General features: G+C 40.4%; 1 protein-coding gene across 3 annotated transcripts in view; it reads right to left on the reverse strand.

Annotated features, from left to right (window-relative positions):
• Nucleotides 1-473: 473 nt before the first annotated feature.
• The window catches only part of SLC24A2 (solute carrier family 24 member 2), a 244,763-nt gene continuing 220,830 nt past the window's right edge, over nt 474-24,406 (reverse strand). For 2 of the 3 annotated variants that reach the window (XM_087444671.1, XM_087444670.1), the window contains 3 exons: nt 20,216-20,305; nt 13,792-13,958; nt 9,222-9,587 (listed from right to left, as the gene is read on the reverse strand). In XM_087444671.1, the coding sequence (XP_087300797.1) occupies nt 9,338-9,587; nt 13,792-13,958; nt 20,216-20,305 (507 nt within the window). In that variant the 3' untranslated portion in view covers nt 9,222-9,337. Of the gene's footprint in view, nt 9,588-13,791; nt 13,959-20,215; nt 20,306-24,406 lie in introns of all 3 variants that reach the window. The other variant, XM_087444672.1, reaches the window with a different exon arrangement.

Consider the following 24,406-nt stretch of genomic DNA (forward strand, 5'->3'; position numbering starts at 1 on the left):
TAAAATTTAAAAAGTGCCTGAGGAAATTTAATTAATAAACTGGGTTAATTGTTTAGAATTTAATCTTTTAGGCTTATCAGTTAATTGGGTATAATCAAAGAAAAAAATGACTGTGAATTCTTATTTTCATATAAAAGTATTAGATTTATAACAAGACTTTGAAATTCAACTTAAACGCTTAGGGAATAATAGGCTTTTGAATTTACGATTTCGATATAATTAATTAAAATCCAATTGTTGGAGTAGTCCTTTCAGTGCACAAGGTTCCCTCAGACATTCAAAAGCTCAAATGATATTAGTAAGCACCCAATCAGTGGTAGTTATAATTAACAGGAACTCCTGCTTGCTCTTTTCTTCCTTTGAATTTTTGCAGAGAAACTTCCATGACTATGTGTCAATTTCTTGAGATGCCGAGGGTCCCGATTAGCTGAAGGTAAGGATTATTCCAAAAACAAAACAACGCTCTTTTTGAGTTAATAATTTTATTACTATTGTTTTCCACACTGAGGAGACTTAGTTACATAAAGTGATATTCTGTGAGTTGATTACCAGTAGAAGCACAGAGGTGTGGGAAGTGTGACATGAACAGAGTGAAGAAACGCCCTTGATCAGAGTGAAGTCCATGTGACAGAAACACATTGTTCCAAACAGCCTATGTACAAATAAATATAGCTCTCAGTCTATGTACAGACATATTCACAGAGGATCAACTGACGCAAAATCTCCACACATCTTGCCATCCAGTGAAAATTGCTCATAATAAACAAAACACACACAAAATGACAAAAATAATTTGGAAGTGCATCAACTGGATTCTTGTAGGGGTAAAATTAGGGGTTAAAATGCTTGTTTAAAATGGAGGCCAACAAAGGAAGCACAAGATGACGTCGACCCCTAAAAAGATCCTTTAGAAAAATGGCATTCTGCTATTTTTAATGTCACCTGTCCAAAAACCAGTTTATGTGTTGTAGGGCAAATGTCGATGTTTGGGTCAAGGTTGACAGCATTTTCTCTGTTTTAACGATATGCAAAGAACAAAAGTATAATTTATCTTCCCTTTAGTGCTCGCGGTAGCTTCATTGAACCAGAAAGGCAGCTTCTGCGGTACTTCTTTTTGACGGCTCTCTGAGACTGAAAATTGCTCGGAGATGGAAGCTGTTGCTTCTGGAGTTTTTTCAAACTCAAGCAGAAGAAACATCCAGGCTAGACGCAGGGCACAAATATAGACTTTGTGTGCAGAGCGCTATACCAACAGAGGCTCCCTCTTCTGGATGGAGAGTCTCTCCCCTTGGAGAAACTCTTCAGACCACAAAACAGCCCCCACGTGAACATCAGAGGCACTCGGTCCAGACCCTCTTTAGGGCAAATGGCAATTTAAGCATAAAATTGATGGGGTCGTTCAGTTTAATACACGTGTATTGAAAATTGAGGCACTCAGTTGTGGTGGCTATTTCTAGGCTCTTAAGTGCCTTTTAGTCATTCTTCTAGCTCTCACTCAAATTATATAAAAAGTCATGATGAAGTGAAACATTAAACTTTTTAGTTGTGGGGACATCTGTGTACACATGTGTGTAAGTAGTCCACCATATTAGGTCAGAAATTGTGTATTTTAGCAGAAAGGGAAAAAAAAACCCAAATGCATTACGACGTCTGCTGTTTTATACGTTCTCTCAAGGAAGGTTTATAATTTAGGCATAAGAAATTATTGATACATTGTATATCTCTATTTGCCATTTTCATAAGGGAACTTCTTAGACCCATCCTATATTTATATAAAAACTCAAACAAACCTTAAATTTCCCAGGCATATATTTACTAATTATCCATTTCACTCTCCATATGGGTGAACCTTGCTCTACATAATAAATAGATTCCTGAAAAATAGTAAATCTATAATTTACAAAAGGAAATACTTTCAATATTGTATCAGAACTTGCTATTTAAAGGAACTGTGTAACAAGCTATTTTGAAAACGAAGAATGCTTTTGTGAAATGAATTATTTCTTTGATTTTCTGAGTTTTATTAAAGTACCCATCTAAAATTTATCAGTAGATTAGGATTGTCTAGAACAGTAAGTGTATGCAATAAAAAATAGAACAGATAAACTCCAATTTACAACAAACAATACAAAACAGGAATGACTCATGGACTGCTTATTGATTGACTATATTCAGAAGCCCTGAATATACGTATTATTGGTATTTTATGGCTTTAATTAAGACAATTGTCTCTTATGAAGTACTATAAAGTGCAATATTAAAAAATTAAAAAACCCAAAAGGTCTCCATTGTCCTTCAGTTTTATTCTGATGAGAAGAATTGGAGATTCGTTTAACTAAATGGCAAGGAATTCATGCATGTAATTTCATCCTTAAAATTATTTTATTCAGGGATTCAGACTTCATTCATTCTTTTTTTTTTTTTTTTTTGGTGACATTATTTAAAAATTAGTATTCTCTTTTGGTTAGTTGAGTGTTTTAGAGAACTGTCAGTTTCAAGGCCTTAGTTACTTACGGATCCATTATAGAGGAATATGCAACCCAATATGTGAGAATGCAGGAGCAAATTCCCATCGTCTTGGCGAACTACAGCCCATTTTCCTGGGCCAGGACACTGATCAACACCCTTACAATTCCTATCCAGCCTACCACACAAGGAAGTAAACGCACTGCAATACTGGGTAATCAGAGGAGGTCCAACCATTTCCCCTATTTCCTATTTAAAGAAAAAATATAAATTCCTTTTGGTAAATCAGTGCAGGTAATGCAGGTCCAGAGTGTCTGAATGATCTCCAGTGGTGTCTCTCCAACTCTGAGTTCTTTGTGAGTGTGGGATGATGACCGAAAAACGAAGCTCGTGGGCTTGACCTCACCAGGGCCTCGTGATAATGTCGCACCGTGTTCATCCTTTTCCCAGAGGATAAACGCCTGATAGTGCTGGTTGTATCAACCTACTGGTGCTCTTAAGGTATTTCTGTGACTCTGCTCTCTTGTGGTTGTGAATTCTGTTCACATTTTAGTAGCAATTAGGAGGGATTCCCCCAAGAAGCAGTCAATTACACAGAACATAAGTTGTTGGGGGCAGGGGCCTAGCATTTTTGAATATTCACACGAATGAGGAGATGGAGAAAATGCTCAATTCACTTGCCAAGTGCAAGCAAACTGAGGAGGTTGGTGGTGAGAATCTTGAAGAGGAGCAAGCACGGGGTCCAACTGGGCTTGAACACTGGCAGTGGGGTTAGAAATGAGCAGACTGAGACTGAATAAGGCCAAGAGGAAAGTGGCTCATAGTAGGTAAGACACCTATTCAAATGCACTGGGCCAGGCTGAGAAATGCACTGGCTTCATCTGGCTTGGAAGAAAGATACACAAGTCATAGAGCACTCAAGATTAACGTGAATTAGCAACGGAGTGTGACTTTCTAAAAGGTAAGGGCAACAGAGAGGTGCATAAAAAGGGAGCAAAGCATTAGATGTGAGGCTATAATTCAGCCCTGCACGGACCTTATACTTGTGTCATGATTAGTCATGAAGTTCCCTAATTTAAGAGCAACATAAAGCACTTTAAAAAGCTTGGTAGGGAAGAACTGTAAAAATTATTGAGAGGGTTAGAGAAAAAGACTCAGAAATAAAAATCTAAAGATACTTTTGATGAAAACAGATAAAGGGTCACATAGTGGTGAGGTCAGGGCTAAACAGTGAGGAGGGCCCGGATGCAGTTCTCTTCTGCCGAGAAGAAAAAAATAGGTGAAGTCATCAACTTGAGGGGCTTGGGTTAACCTGGAGGGAGACTTTTCTGACACTGATGGTTGTTAATGTTAATAGTTGATGGAACTGGGATGCCAGGAACATCTGTGCCAGGACCCCTCTCCTACAAAAGGATTGTCCTTTTGATGAGGGTGACAGGGTGGACAAACTCTCCTAACAGAAATCAACCTTGGCAACATGGCAGTCTTTCAGACTTAGGTATTTATCTGTTTTTAAAAAATTCTTTAAGGTTTTCCAGTCTGTCAATCAATCATTTAGTGAAAGGACCTTGGCTGAGGTCATTTGGTGTTCCATATAGTCTCCCAGTATTTGTCTACTAATTTGAACATAATTGTCTATCCAGTCATAATTACAGGGTCATTTTTGTCTCTAAAAACTGGCTGTTGTGGCTTATTTGTCCTTTGTAGCTCTCTCTTGCTCTTTTTAAAGAAAACTGTCACCAGTCAGATGCAAGACCGCTATGGAATTCAGGTGGTTCTGAGCAGGGCTGATCCCCTGTGTGGGAGGAAGGCATGTAAAGTGGCAGTGTGCACATTGTGTGTGGGGGGTCCAGGTGGAAAACATGTGGTACTTCCATAGCAAGCATGAGTGCACCTAGGATTTTGACAGATGCCTGGTGATTACATGCCACAGCCTGTGCAGTTTCAAAGCTCCCAGTGAAGTGAAAAAATAGCGTGATGACGTAATGGTAAGTAGTGGTGTTTAGCTGGCTGTGAGCACACCCGTTATTGCTTTTCTTGTTTGCTATATATTTCAAAGAATATGAAGCCGTCAGAAACCCAAAGACACAGAGGCAAGGAGCTAAACTTAAGTACACAGTGGAATGAGGGGCACGTTACCTTTCTTTCCCAAGAAAAGGCCTTCTTGGGAAAGGAAAATATTTTTATCTGGGACTCTATATAGGCTCAGGTAATTGGTTAAAAAAAGCCTGAAATCTGTAATTATTTTAAACTACATAGGGATATATATCAATGTGACACTTGCTTTCTTGGGAATCCTAGTAGAAGTAAATTAACTTCTTTCTTCTCTTTCTTTGTTCTTTATTTTTTTTTACTAACTCTATCTTAATCATAAGCCCTTACCTACTAATTGAAGACAATACTGCTGGGGAGTTGAGGATGTGTCTTTTAAAAATATTAAGCCAGGTGTTTATGTTAGATCTGGCTTGGCAAGAAGGAGCATTAGCTTCTATAACAAGCTTTCTGGAGACAGCTGATTTCTCCAGAAACCACCCTGAGAGAAGTTTCCTTTATTTCTTCTGGAACAGAGCTGCCACTGATAATATGCCCACTTAATTATTTGAGTAACCATCTGTCCAGCTGCAAGGAAGCATAACATCCTCATAATCTTGGGTGTGTGTGTTGGTAGATGTAGAGAAGAAAACATATTGAAATTTTCTGAAATGCTTGTATTCAGGTAGGTCCTCAGACCCACGTCAGACATTCCAACCCAGTAATTTCAGCAGAACATTTAACAGAAGGCCCATCCTCTCCACCATCTATCTGGCCAGCAGCTCTATCTGTGGTCATTTCCTTGGTCAGCTTTCTGTTAAGGTGGCCTGGTGGGGGGACTTTGCTTTATAGCTCATCTCCTATCTCCCTGTTACAGAGGAATTTAAGTACTGTGAACGATGGTGGGGAGTTCGCTGACTCTCTCCCCGTCCGGGGGTGGATGTACATTAATATTATCGAATGTCTCATCAGCCAGGCAGCTGTGTTTTGCTGAAAGGGCTCCAAACCACCTGATTCATGTCTTCCCTAGAAAATAAATTCTAATGGCCCCTGTCAGGTGACACCTGTTAGAAGCCTTACAAAGCATTTTCCCCAAATATGAAACAGTCCCTGGCTCTTTTTATAATCTTTTGGGCAAGGCTTTAGGATATTCTGCTGCATCTGCCAAATTGATAAACAACCCTACCCCTCGTCCCTGCACATGTACTGCGCTTTCCCGAGCTGTCACTGCTTGGCTCAGCTTAGGTCCTTGGAAGCTGTGTAAACACCATCACATCTCCAGCTTCAGTTCTTTAGGAACTAGACAGGTCCAGAGGACAGCTGGACTTAGTGCTGGCGTTCCCAGATGCAATCTAGAAGATTCTATATGGGCATTCTTGGTTTGAGCCAAGTTGTTCTCCTGTCCTGAGGCTGCCTAGGGTGACAGGGGAGGTGACAGCAAGCAAGACCTGCTTGGTTTGCTGTAGGTAAATGGAACCATTTGGGTACAGCTTGTTTATTTCAGACTGAGCAGTAAGAAGTTGGTGCTTGAATTTGTGATATTATTTTACACCCTGCTCCAGGGAAGCAGAAAGAGTATTGCAGTCTACATTTTTTCCTGTACTTTTCTGTTGTGTATCCTTTGCCTTTACATCAGCTATGGCTGGCCATTTCCTTAAGGCTGTAAATCTATATTCTTGGGGTGGGACAATATGTGGGGTGGGTGCATATGTGTATGGTTGTGTGTATATGGGCACAGAACAAAACCACCTTATTTATGAGATCAGGAAAGAATGTCCCCTTTGGTTGTTGGTGTGCATGACTTTCCTCTTCCTTCACTACGGCAAACTTGATGCTCCCTGCTTTTGAATCCTGAATGGGATCGGGTCAGAGGGTGATGATGAAAGTGATATTGTGTGTGTACATGTAGATCTTGTATCAACATATCTATTTATATATGTGTATTCACAGGCTTGCAGGAAAGGCACTAGAGATGACCTACTGAGGAAACCATGACGTGGAAAGTTCTTTCTTATAATTATTTTAACGATTTGAATGCTTTTAAAGATCTAGTGTTGCATTCTATACACTTCTCTCTGGATGTGCCCTAGCCCAACACATAACCTCACAGACACACAATGAGGGGAGTGCAAGGGCAAGCAGTGGCAGGGAGAAGGTGCCTGTGTACCAGCCAGCCAGGGAACACTCTTGCACACCACGCTCAGGGCACATCACTGAGGGGGGACCTGGGCTGGGAAATATTGTCTTCTCAAATACAACTTTTTATTAATGGCTACAACTCTCCCTATGAAGTGGAGCTCCCAGCAAGTAAGATGTCCCGTGGCTGCCTGGAGGAGTCTTCACTGCCAGCTGGGAATGAATGGGAGGAGTGAGGAGGCAGGGGGAGCATCAGGAGGTGCTGAAATAAGAGCAGGGCTACACCCGGCCTCCCTCATCCTGTATGGTTCTACAGAGTCTATCTGCAGTTGAGTCAAAGTCACCTATTCGAACATTCTTTCAAACAAGCCAGTCAATACTATATACTCAGGCAATAACCAACTTTGCTCCCCTTCAAGGAAAACCACCAGAGTTTTTAACAACAATTTCACTTATTCTTTTTCACTCTAAGGAACGAGCACACATTCTCGTTCCTCAATACGAAATCCTACCCTTGATGAACAGGAGGCAGGTTTCTTTCACGCAACTGCAAACCTGACTTGGCAAAGTTGGAGAGACCGGAGAGCTAGTCTCGGGGTGGCGGCCATCTGGATTTCCTGTTTTCCCAGGGGTCCTCCGCTTAGAAGCGCTTTTTGCTTGTGGGTGAAGAGCAATGATGGGCACTGCCTGTTAGCGCCACGCTCTGTGGAGTGAGCTGGGGTTTCGTGGGAGGAATATTGAGCTTGATCTGGGCTGTCAGGTCTCCCTGCCTCTCTATTCAGTCGTGAGTCCTGCATCCTGTCTCCCAGTCTTAGGAGGTACGTGCTCACGACAAAATCATCGCAGGCATCCCTGACACAATAGACCGGAGACAAGAACACATATGATATAGTTCCCCAAACGTGGTGTGCACCAACTTAGACGTAGGATGGGTACGAATCACGGGCCATCCTCGATTTGCTTTTAACTGATTTTAAGGAAAGCATGACTTGGGCAAATGAAAAACTCTACATATGTTTTCATCAATTTAGTTTGCCTATATATTTTTTTTCCTGCTGTTTTTATTTTCTATTGACATCGACCTGGGATATCATACAAGGTGTCAGACAGAATTTGGGGGGCACTGAATAAATGAAATGAAACTATCCCATGAATGCTGAGCAGAATCAGGAAATCCAAACCTTGGAGTGACCAGCTTGGAAGCCAGTATAAAGCTGAGTATAGTCTTCAGTGTACTCTGTAAGCTTGAAAGAGTCTCAGATTGGGTCCTGATGGCAGGAGAGACACAGATGTTGCACGGGCTTTAACCAAATCCTGGTCCTGGCACCACTAGACCTAGGACCCAGAAACCTTCCTGGGTACATTGAGCATGCGAATACCTTTCCAAACATCTCTAAGCTGCCTCAACCCAAGCAGTATTGATCAGAGTCAGTTTCCTTCTACTGGAGGAATAATGATTTATTCAGACACTGAAGCCCTTTATGACCACACTGGAAGATGCTTTAAACAACTATGCCCTTATGCTCCTGTTAGGTGGCAAGTCCCACTGAACGCCTCTACCTGATGGTATTTCTTATTACATAGTCAGGCTCTCTTGGTAGGCATTTTGATTATATGTGAGTCCTTAGCATCAAAATATGTCTAAATGACAGTCACGCTAAACGTGCCCCCCTTCTTTTGATGATAATGGGACATGCATTGGAAAAATATAGGTTCAGTTTATACAGTCTTGCTGACCTAGAAGAGTGCTAATTTGGTTTGCAGTCATATTTTCTACTTGCATGCTGGGGCAATATATTAAAAAAAAAAATCCCCAAAAACCCAACCCTGGTCACATCCCCCTGCCCCCAAACCAGAATCCACTCAATCTGGGTTTTACCTCTGTCTGTCCCAGGTATCCCTGTAGGTTTCCGTCAGTGCACCCCAGTGGGGGTGGGCAGATAGTCGTCCCTGTTTGACTTGAGGGAATGTTTTGGAGGGCTCAACTCAGGGCTCCTACAGACCCTCTCCACCAAGTCCTCCTTCCTGGAACCTATTTCCCTAAAACACCCACCTTACCAGGCAGGATCCCAGTAAGTCCAAGGTAGGCTGAAGTTCACAGCAATGACTCTATTAGTTCACCTCTCACAATTGGAGGGAAAGCTCAGACTGAAGGTTGATGCCCCTCTTCAAATAGGTACTATAAATATACTAGAACTATCCCTGAAAAGATGCATTTGTATTTATATATATATATATGATTTTATACATATATAATTTTTCTTTCTCTGTGTTTGTATACAGGTATGTATTACTCTATAGGTATGGAAGGAGAGGTATAGTACAGGAACAGGCAGGGTGTGTTCATGTGCATCTATTTATAATATGTATATTTTATATGTATGTATAGAGCCTCCGTCATTGTTTGCATCATTACAACGAATGTACCTCCGACCAGCGAGGAGTACCTGTCAGTGGTGAATGGAGAGAAGCCCCCATGTTCTCTCTGTCTCTTGCATGAAGCCGTTTCAATAGGCAGGGGTGGAAGCAGCCTATGAAATGAAGGGGCCCAGTGTGAATCCATCCTCCTCAAATCCGCCAAGGAGGGACACTCGAAATGCTCAGGGCCGTGTGCCAGCCGCCTCTTCTCGAGAGGTCGAGGAGCCTAGAACCCAGAGTGGGGAGGGACCATCCATGCTGTTGGTGCAAGATATGGCTTTTCCCGCTAGATGGAGACAGGGCACACAAGAATTCTGTCTTCCAGGAGGACGCTGACCACCAGGAATACGAAGTAGAGTCCGAACATGATGAAGCCGAGCACTTTGTTCATCCGCCATTTGCAGAGGGCGATGGAGAGGATGACGAAGAGCAGCATGATGAAGAGGAGGACGATGGCGCAGAAGAGGCCGTTGCTGCTGACGGCCACTGGTTGGAATCTGTGAATGATGGTGTACAGGAGCCAGGGCAGCGGGAGCCTGTGAGGGAGAGAAGCAAGGGGGACGGGGGACAGGCAGACACGTTGAAGAAGTAACATTAGCTTCTTGGAATCTATGATCTGAAAAGGGCGTCCTGTTAGGTTCACTATGACTCGGGCATGGCTATCCCAGGAAACCATATAAGGGAGTCAGGTGAGCTCTAAAACCCTTTCTTTACTTCCTGATTGAATTAGGGAGAACAGAGAGAATTTGTTCTACGACTGAATAAGACCAAAGACGGTACTGCCACAGGTGTTTTCTGAATTTGATTTGAACTAATTTTTTGTTTTCGTCCTAGTTGAGATTAAAATGTTGCGCTCAGCCTTAAAGAGGTGAATTGGAGGATTTGTTCAGGGTGAGAGAAGACAAATGGAGAAAAAGTATAGAAATCAGTGGTGAAAATAGCAAAATTATTTTTTAAAATGGAGACAGAGAGTAGTAGTGACTTAATTAACAATCTAAAAGCACGTGAGAATATATGATGGTGGTGGGGCGATGATACAATGTAGCTATCTGAAGGTTATTTTCGAAAAGATGGGGCAACATTTGACTAAAAAATGGCCTTTCTGGAAGATTTGAGGAAGACTATCTTATGTTTGTGATGTGATTTTTAAAAACTTTATTATGTTTTTTTATACCTGTTCTCTCCTTTTGCATTTGACTTTTAAAATCTGATAACATCTTTTGTTTCCTAGCCAGAGGGCGACTCTGAAAGATATCAGAAAAGCTAACGGCCCGGTGCCCCACGAGAGTGGGTTAGGAGCCTGTGGGAGAGGAACATGGAGGAAAAGGCATGACTGAGTGGCATGTGCATCTCTGAGTGCCCATTGAGCCTCATGATGGGCTGTTGGCTAGGGAAACACAGACCCAGCCACCCAGCCCGCTGAGCCTTCTGCAGAGCAAATGGCTAAGGGAGACTCAGTTTTGGCCTAGCCTCAGGGATACGGAAGGTGGAGCGTCCTTTTGAAACAAAGTTCTCCAAAGGAAAAGCAGATAGCTTGAGAGAAGTAATGATGTGAAAGAGGCAGTGAGTTTATACGTCTATCTCCCACCTGGAGAGAGTGCATGTGAAGGCAGAGCCCACGTGTTATGCATCTTTGAATTCCCAGGGCCTGGCACATGCAGACCCCCATCCGGGAGCATACGTTAACCGAGGCCAAGCCGAAGTGATGGCTGTGACTGCCTCCTGGCGATGAGTACAGGCGCTTTGCCCACTAGAGCCTGGCTGGGAGGCGCTTACTTCAGTGGACATGTCGGGAGGGAGGGGGTCCACAGGGGCAGCTCAGGGAGCAAGGTGCAATTCCAACTCTCGGCACGAAGGGGCAGCGCTGGCATCCTGCGGTCGGCAGTGGGAAGTCAGAAAAGGAGAGGGGAATGCCTGAGAGAGGTGATGATGATACAGAAACGGAAACCTCCGCTGGAGACTTGTTCTGGGGAACTCTTCTTCCACACTTCCCATCTCTTAGGCAGAAAAAGACCAAAAACCATTGTGCTCTTATAAAGCTAGACACACACATACAAATGCACATACATCCAATTCTGACAAAGTTGTGGCTGACAGGACTACAAATAGGTAAAAACTCTTTGGGGGAAAAATGACATTTTTTCATACCTTTTGACCTATCAATTCTATTGTCAGGGATCAAGCGGAAGGAATAATTTGAAATGCAGATATAACTTTATTCAGAAAAATGATCATTTTGAGTAGAGAAAAATTGGGGATATTTTAATCTCTAATAACACAGAACTAGTTAAATATTCAATTATTTTATTAAGTCAATGTAATGTTCTATAGCTAGTAAAAATCATAAGCTTATAATGATACAAGCAAATACTCTTGATATAATTCTATATTTAAAATGAAGGATACACATAAAAATAGCAATGTAATTTCAGTAATGTAAAATATATACGAATTAAAAAAAGGTCGTGGATACCAATGCTTTATATGTATTTCTAAATCCTTTACCTTATGTATTAATCCTACAAGCAAAAATAAACACCAGCAAGACTATGAAGAAACTTGTACACTCAATATATTGCCAATGACTTCGTAAATTGGTATAAACTTTTGGGAAAGACCTTTTGGAAAAATATATATCAATAGCCATTAAAATGCTCATAATCTTTAATTCTTTACTATTTCTTTAAGGAATTTATCATAATAATCATAATTAAAAGAGGAGGTTTTTCTGCATAAAGGTGTTCATTGAAACACCCGTAATAGCAGAAAACTGGAAAAAATAAAAGCTCTTACTTAAGCATAATAGTTAAACTGAAAAGCAACAGGTTGGAATATTTTGAAGCCATAAAATGTTAATTAGGAGAGCTATGAAGAAACTTAGAAATATGGTTGACTTACTAATTTACTAGTAGATGCCTATTCTGTGCCAGGCATAAATGGTTATAAAATGAAAAAATAAAAGCCCTCCAAGAGGACAAAACTAAATATTCACTAAGAAGACTTTGTGAAATATTTGGAAAAGAACATAGAAAAGTTAAATGCTGTTTTTGGGTAGTGGGATTAGGGGTGATTGTTCTTTAAACTTTCATTTAAGTTGTTACTATATATACAATTTAAAAACAATGATCAAAAAGCATCTTGTAATTTCTTACAATATTTATTTTTCAAAAACATGACAAATATGTCTCACAGAACACTTGTAATTTTTCCCAATTTGTGAAATTTTCTCTTTTCCTACTACAGAACATTTTCTTTTCCTTTTTATAAGAGATTGACCAAGAAAACGACTCTAAATGTGTAGGCAGTGGAACAGAGAAACACTGATTATTCTAGGGACACCCTTCCTTTAAAATAAACACCTTTTAATGCATTCATTCATTCATTCTACAAACCACCACCACGCATTAGGAAATGTATTAGGCCTTGGGGAGTTCTCGCTCTTGGGGAGTTCACAGTCTAGTGGGCAGACTGACGGACACGACCATGACAAGAGTACGATGTGCAGAGAGTATACAGGAGCAAGAGTCCCCAGGTCAGACCCAAGGAAATCAGAGGAGCCAGGATTTGCGTTGACATTGGAAGGATAAGTTAGAGTTTTCCAGACAGACCAGCAGGGAGGGCTCTTGAGTGAGAGGGGCCTGCGAAGGAAGGAAATACGGTAGGAGAGGGCACCTTTGGAACTCAAAGGTGGTTCAGACAGTGGAAGCTCAAAGCAGGGTTTTATGCACAGATGGTGGTGCTGTTGAGAGCACAGACTGTTCAGATCCCAGCTATCTTATTTACTAGTTGTGTGAACTCTGTGCCCTTCAGTTTCCTTATCTGAAAAATGAGGATGAGAATACATCTCTCATAGGATCATTGTGTGATTTAAGTGGATAAAAATGTATGTACAGTGCACAAGGTAGACAGTGAATGAAAAAGATACAGGTAATGAAAAGGTATAAGAGAGAACAATATTCAAGATGTTCAATGAGAAAGTAGGTCCATTTTAGTGAGTTTCAAAATTCAAGTTCTTCTGGAAACATGGTAACATCCCATGTCTTACTTTCTCAGGGGGCTGCCATTTGGGGTTATTTATCATACTACTTTTACTTTTGACAAGTTAAATGAAATGATAGAGACAACAGCATCCCTCCCCAACCTGATCCACTTTAGGGATTATTCATATTGAGAAGGCCAGTTTGCTTAACTGTAAGAACAGATCTCATCTTCTGACTTTCAAAAAACCTAGGCTACTTTCACCAGCACAGATAAACAAATGCCAAACCTGCCAGCGTGTTCCAAAGAAGGAGATGGGATATTTTCACTGGGCCTACGTCTGTTCCAATCTGTTTTACAATCCAAACATCACCTTAGGCTGGTGGGGACTTTAGTTAGAATTAGAATACGTACAGAAACATAGTGAAACTACCAGAGCATCTCCATCACACCTGAATATCGAATATTCATAACTTGTAGCCAATGCCATTATATAAATGAAATTCTCTTAAAGTATTTCCTACAACATCCCCTCTGTATGCAGGTATGTGTTTCTGCCTGTCTAGTGATAACTTATTCTTCATTAAGTTCTCTGAAAATGAAAAATGGAGTTGGTGAAACTGAATGGTACTCCCAGTCTTTACTTTCTGTTCGTATTGGTTAGTTTTGGGCTCAGAGATCCTGGTCATGTCTTCACAGCGTCTAAGAAGACAAAGACAGCAGTGAGCTGGTGTGCACCTTTATAGAACTATCTCTACTCACCCTACGGTGATGTCAAAAATGTTGCTTCCAACAGAGCTGGACACGGCCATGTCCCCAAGCCCCTTCCGGGCCACTATGACGCTGGTGATAAGATCAGGGATGGAGGTCCCAGCAGCCAAGATGGTCAGACCCATAATCTCTTCACTAATGCCAATTGTTTCACCAACCTATAAGTGATAACAGGGACAAACATGGGAGCATCTGAAGTCACAAAACCACAGACATTTCAAGGCAACTCTCTTTAGTGAGTTATGTATGCTGTGCTGAGGATGACATGATGAAGAGGAATAAGCCACAATCATCGCCATAGAGGAGTTCATACTTGTGCAATATTCAGACCCAAGAGATCAGGAACGTTCACATGGGGATTAAACAGATAATCTCAAAAAAGTGCTCTAGAGGGCTTGAGTGCAGTGTCTGTTTGGTGTTTACTGAGACTGAGCAAGGGAAGCAGAAGATTAGTTATAAAAGCCAATTGGTCATTGGCTTCAGTGGCCACTACTTGCCAATGGTACCAAATTCTGTGGCAGATTTGCTCTTGGATTAAAATCGAAGGTTAAGGACTGACACCCAGTATCCTCATTTTTCCTTGACATCTCCTGGTGTCTGTAGCCCACTCTTAAATACTTTTAGACTCCACCAATTGCACAGGAAACGTGATTTGGGGTGTTTTGGATTTGGTAATACAGGACTGTAAGTCAGCAAGGCAGCCGTGGAGAAAGCAACAGTGAGGGAATCAGAGTCCAAGGTCTGGCTCTGGCATTTATTAAGTACTTCACCTATTGCTAACTGAATCGATTGTACAATGTCTTCGATCCTTGCTTTCTTGTCCTTAACGTAGGATGATAATACTTCCTTACAAGGTGGTTGTGAGGACTAAAGGATAATTTGTGGAAAAGCCCTTGGTAAATAGTCATCATTATTGAAAAGCGATGGCGGCGGAGGGGCGGTTATTATATTTTCTTTTGGTCTTTGCCTTTTAAGACTGATGAATTCAGGGCTGGCTCCATGGCTTAGCAGTTAAGTGCGCGCGCTCTGCTACTGGCGGCCCGGGTTCGGATCCCGGGCACGCACCGACGCACCACTTCTCCGGCCATGCTGAGGCCGCGTCCCACACACAGCAACTAGAAGGATGTGCACTATGACATACAACCATCTACTGGGGCTTTGGGGGAAAAAAAGGAGGAGGATTGGCAATAGATGTTAGCTCAGAGCCGGTCTTCCTCAGCAAAAAGAGGAGGATTAGCATGGATGTTAGCTCAGGGCTGATCTTCCTCACACACACACAAAAAAAAAGACTGATGAATTCTATTTTGGACAGTTGGTCTAGCCTCACATGGAAGCTCTCCATTCTCTTGAGCAAGTTTTTGTCTCCTTGGGACTTCTAAAAGCTTTATGTATTTTCTGTAGTTGGTGGACTGCAATTTTGAAAATTTAAAGATAAAGATATCTTAAAATTTAAGATAATGCTTTCAGTTTGGTTTCCAATAGCCTCCCTGATGACATCCATTGTTTGTGGAAAAAATTTAAAGGGACAAAGTAGCATATCAGAATAAAGGTTTTTAGGGAATAGAATAAACTCATTTCTAAATTGCTTCTTTTTGATTTATAAGTAAAAGCTTGGTTCCCACTAGCTTAAAAGACTTTTGGGAGCTATTTTTAGTTTGATGGTCATGCCTGTTCTGAGCTAGGTTACCCCGTCCTCGTGGCACATGGATTCACTGCTCCCATCAGAAAGTAAGGTCCATGTGAGCAGGATCATTGCCTTGATGACTATGGTTTCCTCAATACGCAGAACATAGTCTGGGATACGGTAGGTTCTCAATACTATTTGCTGAATAAACAAATCAATATGCACACTTCAGTGATTTTACTAGCATTTTACTACAGTGATTTTACTAGGTTTTTGCTGATTCTCCTAGGGAAAGTTAAATAAGAGTTTTGCACAGGAGTGCCTATTTGAGCAAAATAGTCTTCTTGATGACTTATTTTTTTGGTTAGATTTGGAGCAAAACATTTTCAAAGACCGTGAAGATGCTGACTAAATGACTGTCACCCTTAGTAAGTTCCAATCTATTTAATACATTCTTAATAATTTAAATTCTTAGAGGGAGTTATAAAGCACTGACTATTTCAAAAACTATATTTGGAGCTTGAATGCCACTATAGATAGAAAAATGCAGAAATTGAAGAGGGGCAGGATGGTGCTATGGTTAAGAGTATTGGCTTGGGGTACAGAGAGCCCTGGTGCAAATCCTAGCCTGCCACTCCTAGTGCATGGCAGCCAACTTCCCTGAGTCTCTGTTGTTCTCAACTGTAGAATGGGGATAATAATATCTACCCTCAGAGTTATTGTGATGGTTATATGTGATGATGCATATAAAGCAAATAGCACAGTGTCAGGCATAAAGTAAATGTTCAATAAACATCAGCTCTGATAACTCAGACATTACTCCTTTCCCTCTCCAACCTATCAGAGTGCCGCCATCAGGGCTCTGGCAGTGGGGACAGAAGCTGGTTTAGTACAGTCAGACCACAATATGGGAAATCACAAGAATAATGAAGAATTTTCATTGCACATCAGACCCCTGATGAATCTGTGTGGCTCCAGATACACTTTCACCGAACGAGAACTAGTCTTCATAAGTTTATTTTGAGTACATTTCACTGAAGTTGACTTTTGGTGAGTCAGAGGAAAGATGATGGGTGCACAGCTGGGACAGTGCTCTGATCAAACTGAGGAGCATCAGAGTTTAGAGCTAGAAAGGACATCAGCAGTCTCTTGGGGGGAATTCCCTTGTTTTCTAATACAAGTAAATGATGGCCCACTCAGAATCCAAGTCCAGTGCTGCTCCTAGTATTCCACGACGCGGTTCCTTGCCTTGGTTTAAGGAGGAACTGCAAAAATGTCATACTGGCTAAATGAGACACAAGATTGTATCTGACTCTTAGAATTAAGTTCTCATACTAGATGCAGGATAGATTATAATCATAGATTTCCATCACCCAAAAAATTTACTAAGATAAAGATTCATGATGCAAAAACAACAAAATAATAACAAAAACTAAGGGAAATATGCATAAAGCATTTTATATGAAGGGTATTTATTTTTGGCCAAACAATAGCCAAATAATTGTATCAAATGGCATTTATTATTGGTAAAACTGTGGATAACAAAATAGTTGAGCACTACATGCTGCACTTGTAATCTTTATAGCTTTTATTGTTCAAAAGTACAAACAATAGAATTAGAGCTAGACTTCTTAGAACAGAATCTGCTATTTTGATCAGCTGTCTGGATGTTTTGAAAGAGAAAAGCATTTCAATAGGAGAAAAGAAAAAGAAACTTCTCATCCATTATTGGAAAGGAGGGCTTCTCTTTATGCACTTTATATTTCTGAGCCTTTTTGTAATTATTATTGTTGCAGGCATTGTGTTTGTAGTTTTCTACAAGAGAATGAAAAGGAAACAAGATTGTGGAATTAAGATAATCATTAAAAAGGAAAGAAAAAGATGGAAGTCTGTAGGATGATGTTTTCTAGGATGGCTAAAGAGAAATATCTAAAAAACAACATATCCTAGCAAGTGAAAAAAAACTCGCCACTTTTTTTTTCTGTATCAGTACTTGAAAGAATAAAAATAATTGTTAGGAAAAGTCTTTAGATGTTATAAATGGCAAACAGGCTAAAAGGAGCCTGGAAATCTGGAGGCTGAGAAGCAGCCTACCTTCTGCAACGATTTCTGTCAGGTATTGGTAGCAAATGTGTCTCAATGAATGTGGAAAATAATGACTTTGGGGCAAAGAGAACTTCTTCAGGGGACCAACAAATTTTGGAAATATCCAGGAAGAGAAATTTGAAATCAAACATTAGTAAAAATAACTACAGTAGGAATAATATGAAATATCTTGTAGGAATAATGCTGGTTATATTAGCTGACATTTCCAGTGGCTATTTTTAGTGATGCTGTATATTCCTTTTTTTTTCCTAAATTAAGGTGTAATTTACATACAGTATAATTTTACATTCAGCAAAATTCACCCATTAAAAAAAGTGTCTAGTTCTGTGAGTTTTGATAAATGTATGCAGTTCTGTTTCTCCACATTCTCATTGACATGTGTCTGTGTTTTTGATTATAGCCATCCTAATCGTCGTGAAGTGATATCTCGTGTTTATTTTTAAACAACTTTATTGAGATGTAATTCACTTACCATAAAATTCACCCATTTAAAGTATTAATTCAATGGTTTTTAGTGTATTTAGAGTTGTGCAACCATCACCATAATTTAAATTAGAATTTTTTCATCATCCTAAGAAGAAACTCCATCCCCATTAGCAATCACTCCCCACTTCCCTCCAAGCTACCCAACCCTAGGCAACCATTACCTACTTTCTGTCTCTATAGATTTGCCTATTTTCACATTTCATATAAATGGAATCATACAACATGTAATCTTTTGTGACTGTCTTTTTCCACTGAGCATAATATTTTAGAGGTTCATTGACATTGTAGCATGTGTCAGTACCTCAATTTCTTTTTATTGTGGAATAATATTCCATTGTGTGGATATACCACATTTTGTTTATCCATTCATCAGTTGATGGAAATTTGGGTTTTTCTACTTTTTGGCTATTATGAAGAATGCTGTGTGAACATTTGTGTATAATTTTTTTCATAGATGTTTTCATTTCTCTTGGGTATACAGGCAGTGGAATCACTGGATCATGTGGTAACTCTATGCTTAACATTTTGTGGATCTGCCAAACTGTTTTCCAAAGTGGCTGCACTATTTTACACTCTTGCCAGCAATAGATAACGGTTCTAAATTCTACACATCCTCTCCAGCATTTGTTATTGTCTGTCTTCTTGATTATATCCATCCTAGTGAGTGGGAAGTGGTATCTTGTTGTGGTTTTGATTTGTACTTCTCTGATGAATAATGATGTTGAGCATCTTTTCTTGTGCTTATTAGCCATTTATAGATCTTCTTTGGTGAAATATCTATTCAAATCTTCTGTCCATCTTAAACATTAAGATGCTTGGCTTCTATTATTGAGTTTTAAGAACTTTTCATATACCCTGGATATATGATTTGCAAATATTTTCTCTTAGTCTGTGGTTTGTCGTTTCATTTTTTAATGGCATTTTTGAAGAGCAAAAGTTTGAATTTTGATGAAGCCTAATTAATCAATTTTTTCTTTAATGGATCATACTTTGGTGTTATATCATAGAACTCTTTGCCTAACCAATGGTCATGTAGATTTTTAATGTTTTCTTCTAGACACATGATAGTTTTAGCTCTTACAGTTAGAACTATGATCCACTTTGAGTTAATTGTTGAATTTGGTGTGAGGTAAAGGTCTAAGTTTATTTATTTTGGCATATGGAAATCCAATTATTCCAGCACCATTTGTTGAGATGTCTACCCATATAAGTTCTTGGTGTGTATTTCCTTATTTCAAATTGCTATATTTTATTTATGTTAATAAGTGTAATAATTTTAAGACGGTATTAAACAAAGGATATGAGTGGGCCGTTTGGAATTTATGTAGTTTATAGTAGAGATTAAAAGCATGAGTTTTGGAGTTGCAGAGTTCTGGGTTAGCATCTCAGTTCTGCTGTTTACTGCCTATATGATCTTGGGCAATTTTCTTTTTTTTTTTTAATTGAGGTCTAATGGGCAATTTTCTTATTAGCTCTGAGCTTAACTCCTTTATCTGTAAACTGTAGACAACAACACTCCCTCCCTCATTGGATTGGTACCTATGTACAGGGTTATTATCAAGATTATAAGCACAAAGGGATGTAAATTGCCTGGCACGCAGTACACATTCAATCAATACTGGTTACCACTATTCTCTTTGAGAATGTGAAATCTTTGCATCTCATTCTTTCCCTCATGTGTTACAACAAACAATTCCTGAGAGTTTATTCTTGTGATGGGCATTATGATTGGTATTAAGTTAGAAGTGGTACAAGTGAAATACATCATCGTTTTTATAAACTGATGCTCAAAGAAGAGACCACTTGTCTCTAGGTCTTTTCCTAAGACGCATTTGAAAGGCTGGTGAGAACATGAGGTGAGCGGCTGCCCAAGAGAAAGTAAATGCCACGGAGCCAGGCGGACCCTTGACATTCCTCCCAGGCTTGGGTTGGCCTGGTTCCAGGCTGCAGAGGGCAAGAAGCAGTGCTTGCCTTCCTCCACATGGCTGCCTGGGGCTATGCCAGTCTGGTTCCACACTGCAGGGAAAAGCCAGGAGGCGAGGGAAAGTTACGTGGAGTCAATTCCTTTACTGCTGGAATACGTACCTTGTCTTGTCAGACACAATACTGTTGTGACAGTTTCAGAAAGAAAACGCATTGATTAACCACTTGGCAACCACAAGAAAAACCAGGCAGATGGTGTCGCTATCAAGATCTTACCTGGTGTGCCCACCAGACCATCAAGTAAGAGAATACTGCAATCCAGGTGATGGAGCCGAAGAACGTGATGGGAAAGAACTTCCTCGATGACTGGAAGAGAACCAGGAAGAGGAGAGCGTCAGTGCTGTCAACCGAGGTGGATCTGATGGCCCAAAGCTGAAGACACCAACACAGCTACTCTTCCCACACTGCCTGCGATCTCGGTAGGATTAGCAATCAAAACGCCTGACCTACCGCTGGTCAAGCTGGGAGAGGAAGGTTTCCTCTTGGGAATGGGAAAGCAGTTGGAGCCAAATCATTGTGAAGCTAGTACCAGAGATGTAAGTCACTTGAAGAGAACTGTCTGTTCCTGCTGCTGGCTCCTCAGACGCCCTCTGCTCCCGCCCTTTCCAAGGCCTGATTTCTCAGCCTTGCCTTTAAACTCTTAACTACTCCCTATTCTCCCTCCTTCTCCTGCTCCCTTTTCTTTCTTCTGCTCAAGTTCATCAGAATCAGTTTCTATTGCTTCAATCCATGGATCCTAATAATCCATATGCCAGAAAACCTATGGGATTAATCACATTTAACAAGAAACAGAAAAGATCAATAGGTTCAAAAACAGATTGCCTCGAGCCATCCCTGATGGCCTAGTGGTTCAAGTTCAGCGCGTTCTGCTTAGGTGGCCTGGGTTTGGTTCCCGGGTGCGGAATCACACCACTTGCCTGTCAGTAGCCATGCTGTGGCGGTGGCTCACATAGAAGAACTAGAAGGATTTACAACTAGAATATACAACTATGTACTAGGGCTTTGGGGAGGGAAAAAAAAAAAGAAAAAATAGATTGGTTCATCTTGCAATCCCATGAATTATCAAGAAAAGCCACATAGAAGAAGCCATCACCATGGTTTCCATAGATCCCTGATGATGGCCAGTGCAGGACATTTGAACCACATGTTAACTGGAGTAACGGAGGTAGAGATGCCCCATCGTGCTGTTCTCCACTGGGATGGCAGAGTAGACGCTCTTGGGAATGTTTTCTCTCCTGTTCTCCACCCCAAACTATATTACATCCAGTTCTGCCTCTAGCACTGGATTTTGTGCAATCTCAGGCTTACAGTGTGAGCACTTTTAAAGTTTCCTTCCAATATTGATCAAAGTTAGACACTCAAAATGCAGTGTTTCTTACCTGATCCCACTACAGGGAAATTCAGACTTGCACTGGATTGTAGTGGTGTTCTGTTGATGCCTTTTTTTTGCAAAATCCACGTCCTTTAAAACATACTCAGATAGCAGAATGTTCTCAGAGAGCCTCTCACCCATTATTGCCAAACACTTTTTATTTCAAAGCTTTCCACTTTGAGAAACAATCTCATGTTTTGCTTTGATAATGCCATCCAATTTTGTCCAGAGAAACGAATCCTGGAGTTGATTTGGATGAAAACTATCTCAATTGTCTGAAGGGCTGACCTTGGGCAGTCGTGTAGAACACTTTTTGCCATGGCTTTTGATAGCTTCATTAAAAGGAAATGATAAACTTGTACACGATAATCTTTTGAATATCTATAATGATGAACACAGTCTCTATCGCTCCAAACCAGGCTTATAGTCTCTTTACTAATTTCAAGTTTTCATTATCATTCACACAGTTCTGTTAAATTTCACAATAAGCATTTCTTTCTTTTAATGATTGCTGCTTTTTTTGGGCCATTTGTTAGCTGGGGTGTCTGGAAGACCAGTGGGCTTGATTAAATAGGCAAAAGGCTGCCGTGAGTAGCCACAACCTTATTTTCAAATGCTTCCCCCCACCCCTTTCCTTTCTTAGAAGGAAAATATTTTGGCCAAAGACTCAGACCCCTTCTGAGGACCTGAGCACTTTAATGGGTTATGGAAAAAAAAAGTAAGTTTTTCAAAGCAAAGATTGAGACATTCACTTCTGAAAGCAAATTCCTTTAAAGCTGGAAATTCAGCTGGATTCTGGAGACCAGATTCCCTGAGCCTTGGACTGGTCAGTGCTGAGAAATCAGGTTTTCCCAGGCAAGGCATTTAGCTGATTGGAGTCCCCATTCTTTTCCTCTGGTCACAAGTCACTACTTGAGGATCCCAAGCGTGATGAGGGTTTCATCTCCTCTGGCCACACGGTCACAGGGAAGAGAAGGGTGCCTCTTGTGGTGTGGGGCCACATGTGATTTGAGCAGCAACCAGTCTGTTAGCTTGATTCTGGGCATCCTGTGAGGGAAATGGAATGCTGTCTCCATACTTTATGGCACGTCATATGTACTGGATATCCTGGGAGAGGCCTCATTTCATAGATTGATTGCTCACTTTCCAGGTTAGCTCATTTACTAAGTATGTAATTACTATTTTATTTTTTGTACCTTTGCATATCCATTCATTAATATAATATCACAATTCAAAATCAAGTCATTTGAACATATTTCTCATCTGAAAAATGTCGTCCCTGAATCATAAAACATTTCCAGTCGAAAGGTAGAAAGTAAAGAATCAGATGAAGGATTTAAAGGAACTGAGTTCTAATCAACATATTAGTAAAAATTTTTCTAATTCAAAATTTGATGCTCCTGAGTCTTAATCAAGAAGCCAATTAGTAATTAGAGGATATCAAAATATATTAGGGGTCAATGAAAGAAAAGGTTAAAAATAATTTATTATTGTGAATTTTCACGTCTTCATCATAAACTAAGAGTAGGTAAAGGCTGGGCACCTACGCTGTACCAAGATCTTGCACTAGAGATGAAATTCACACCTAGGTCTGCCTAACTATACAGCATGTGTTCCTAACATCTAGGTTATACCGACTGTTTCCTAAAGAAAAACAGGGCCAATAATGCTCAAAATATACCTGGCTGTAGACATAGTGATGATGATGATCATCATACTAGCCTATGCTCTGAATGTCAGAAAATATAAAGAGCATCAGAGAAAGATGTACTAGCATTCCAGCTGTATGGCCATCTGCCTCACCCAACCTCCCATATTGTTTCTGCTTTGGAAGCATCAACTATTCATGCATCAGCAGTCTCGTTAAGTGTTTCCCAACTGTCAAACTATCCTACCATTTCCAATCTCACAGCCCAGGTAATTCCTTCTTCTTTCATTTTTTCTGGACTATTCCCCTTATTTGGACTTTATGGTCTCATTCTAGACATCCAGTAGCATCTGTACAGTTATTTAGTTACCAGTCTCTTTGGAAGGAAGAAAATAGCTCTTGAAGCCAATCGGGCTATTTTGAAGCCCTTGACATGTCGATTTATGGTTAGTAATGGTGGTGCATCCTAACATCTGTTGGGATGGGCCTCATACTAATTAGCAAAAAGCAAATTGGGTCCATGTGCCGGCCATTTTGTTCCCAATGTAACGGTTTACTTGTATAATTGACAGCTAATGTTCTCATTAGAAGCTTTTAGAACATCAGAGTGATATTTTCTTGGCTTGAAAAATGTTGCTGGACGTTAGCTTGTTGTGCAAATTGGTCATAGCCTTACTGATTTAAATCCAACAACTACTCACTGAGCATCCACTCTGTGCAAGGTTCTGGGGTGTACATGTTTAATAAAGTTCCCCAAACAATCCTATTAAAGATTAAAAGGGTGGTCTCTGGATTAATATGATCGGTATTGAAATCCCTGCTCACTAATGACCAGTGATGTGTCCTGAGACAGATTATTTAATCTCTCTAAGCCTCGGTTTCTTCATCTGTAAAATGGGGTGAATAACAATATCTAGTTGTTCTGAGGATTTCATGCACATAAAGTGTCTAGCAGAGTGCCTGACACATCCCAAGTACTCAGATAATAATGGGAGTTGTTATTAGACAATATGATCCTCACTTTGATTTTTTTAAGAGATGAGGAAACTGAAACTCAGGGAGGTAAAAGCGACTGTGGAGACCTAACCTAGAGTCTTGGCTTTGCCTCTTACTAGCTGGGCATGCTTGGACAAGGCACTAAACCTCTCTGAGTCTCAATCACTTCCACTTTGCTAGAACTGTGCTTGGAACATAGTAGACACAATAAATACTTGGTGAATGAATCAATGCAGGATAGAAATTGCAAAAACTTTGCTGTGTTCTCAGGTACCTTCCTAGCTCTAATGGGTCATGTTCTGATAGCTCATTAGATGCATTCCTATTTTGTAAGAACACCCATCCGAGGCCATGAGAGAATATAACTTTTTGGATCTTTATTTCCTTGATT

Source organism: Ceratotherium simum, chromosome 20 (genome assembly GCF_057802395.1).
Source record: "Ceratotherium simum simum isolate JZ-2026a chromosome 20, ASM5780239v1, whole genome shotgun sequence".
Taxonomy (NCBI): Eukaryota; Metazoa; Chordata; class Mammalia; order Perissodactyla; family Rhinocerotidae; genus Ceratotherium; species Ceratotherium simum.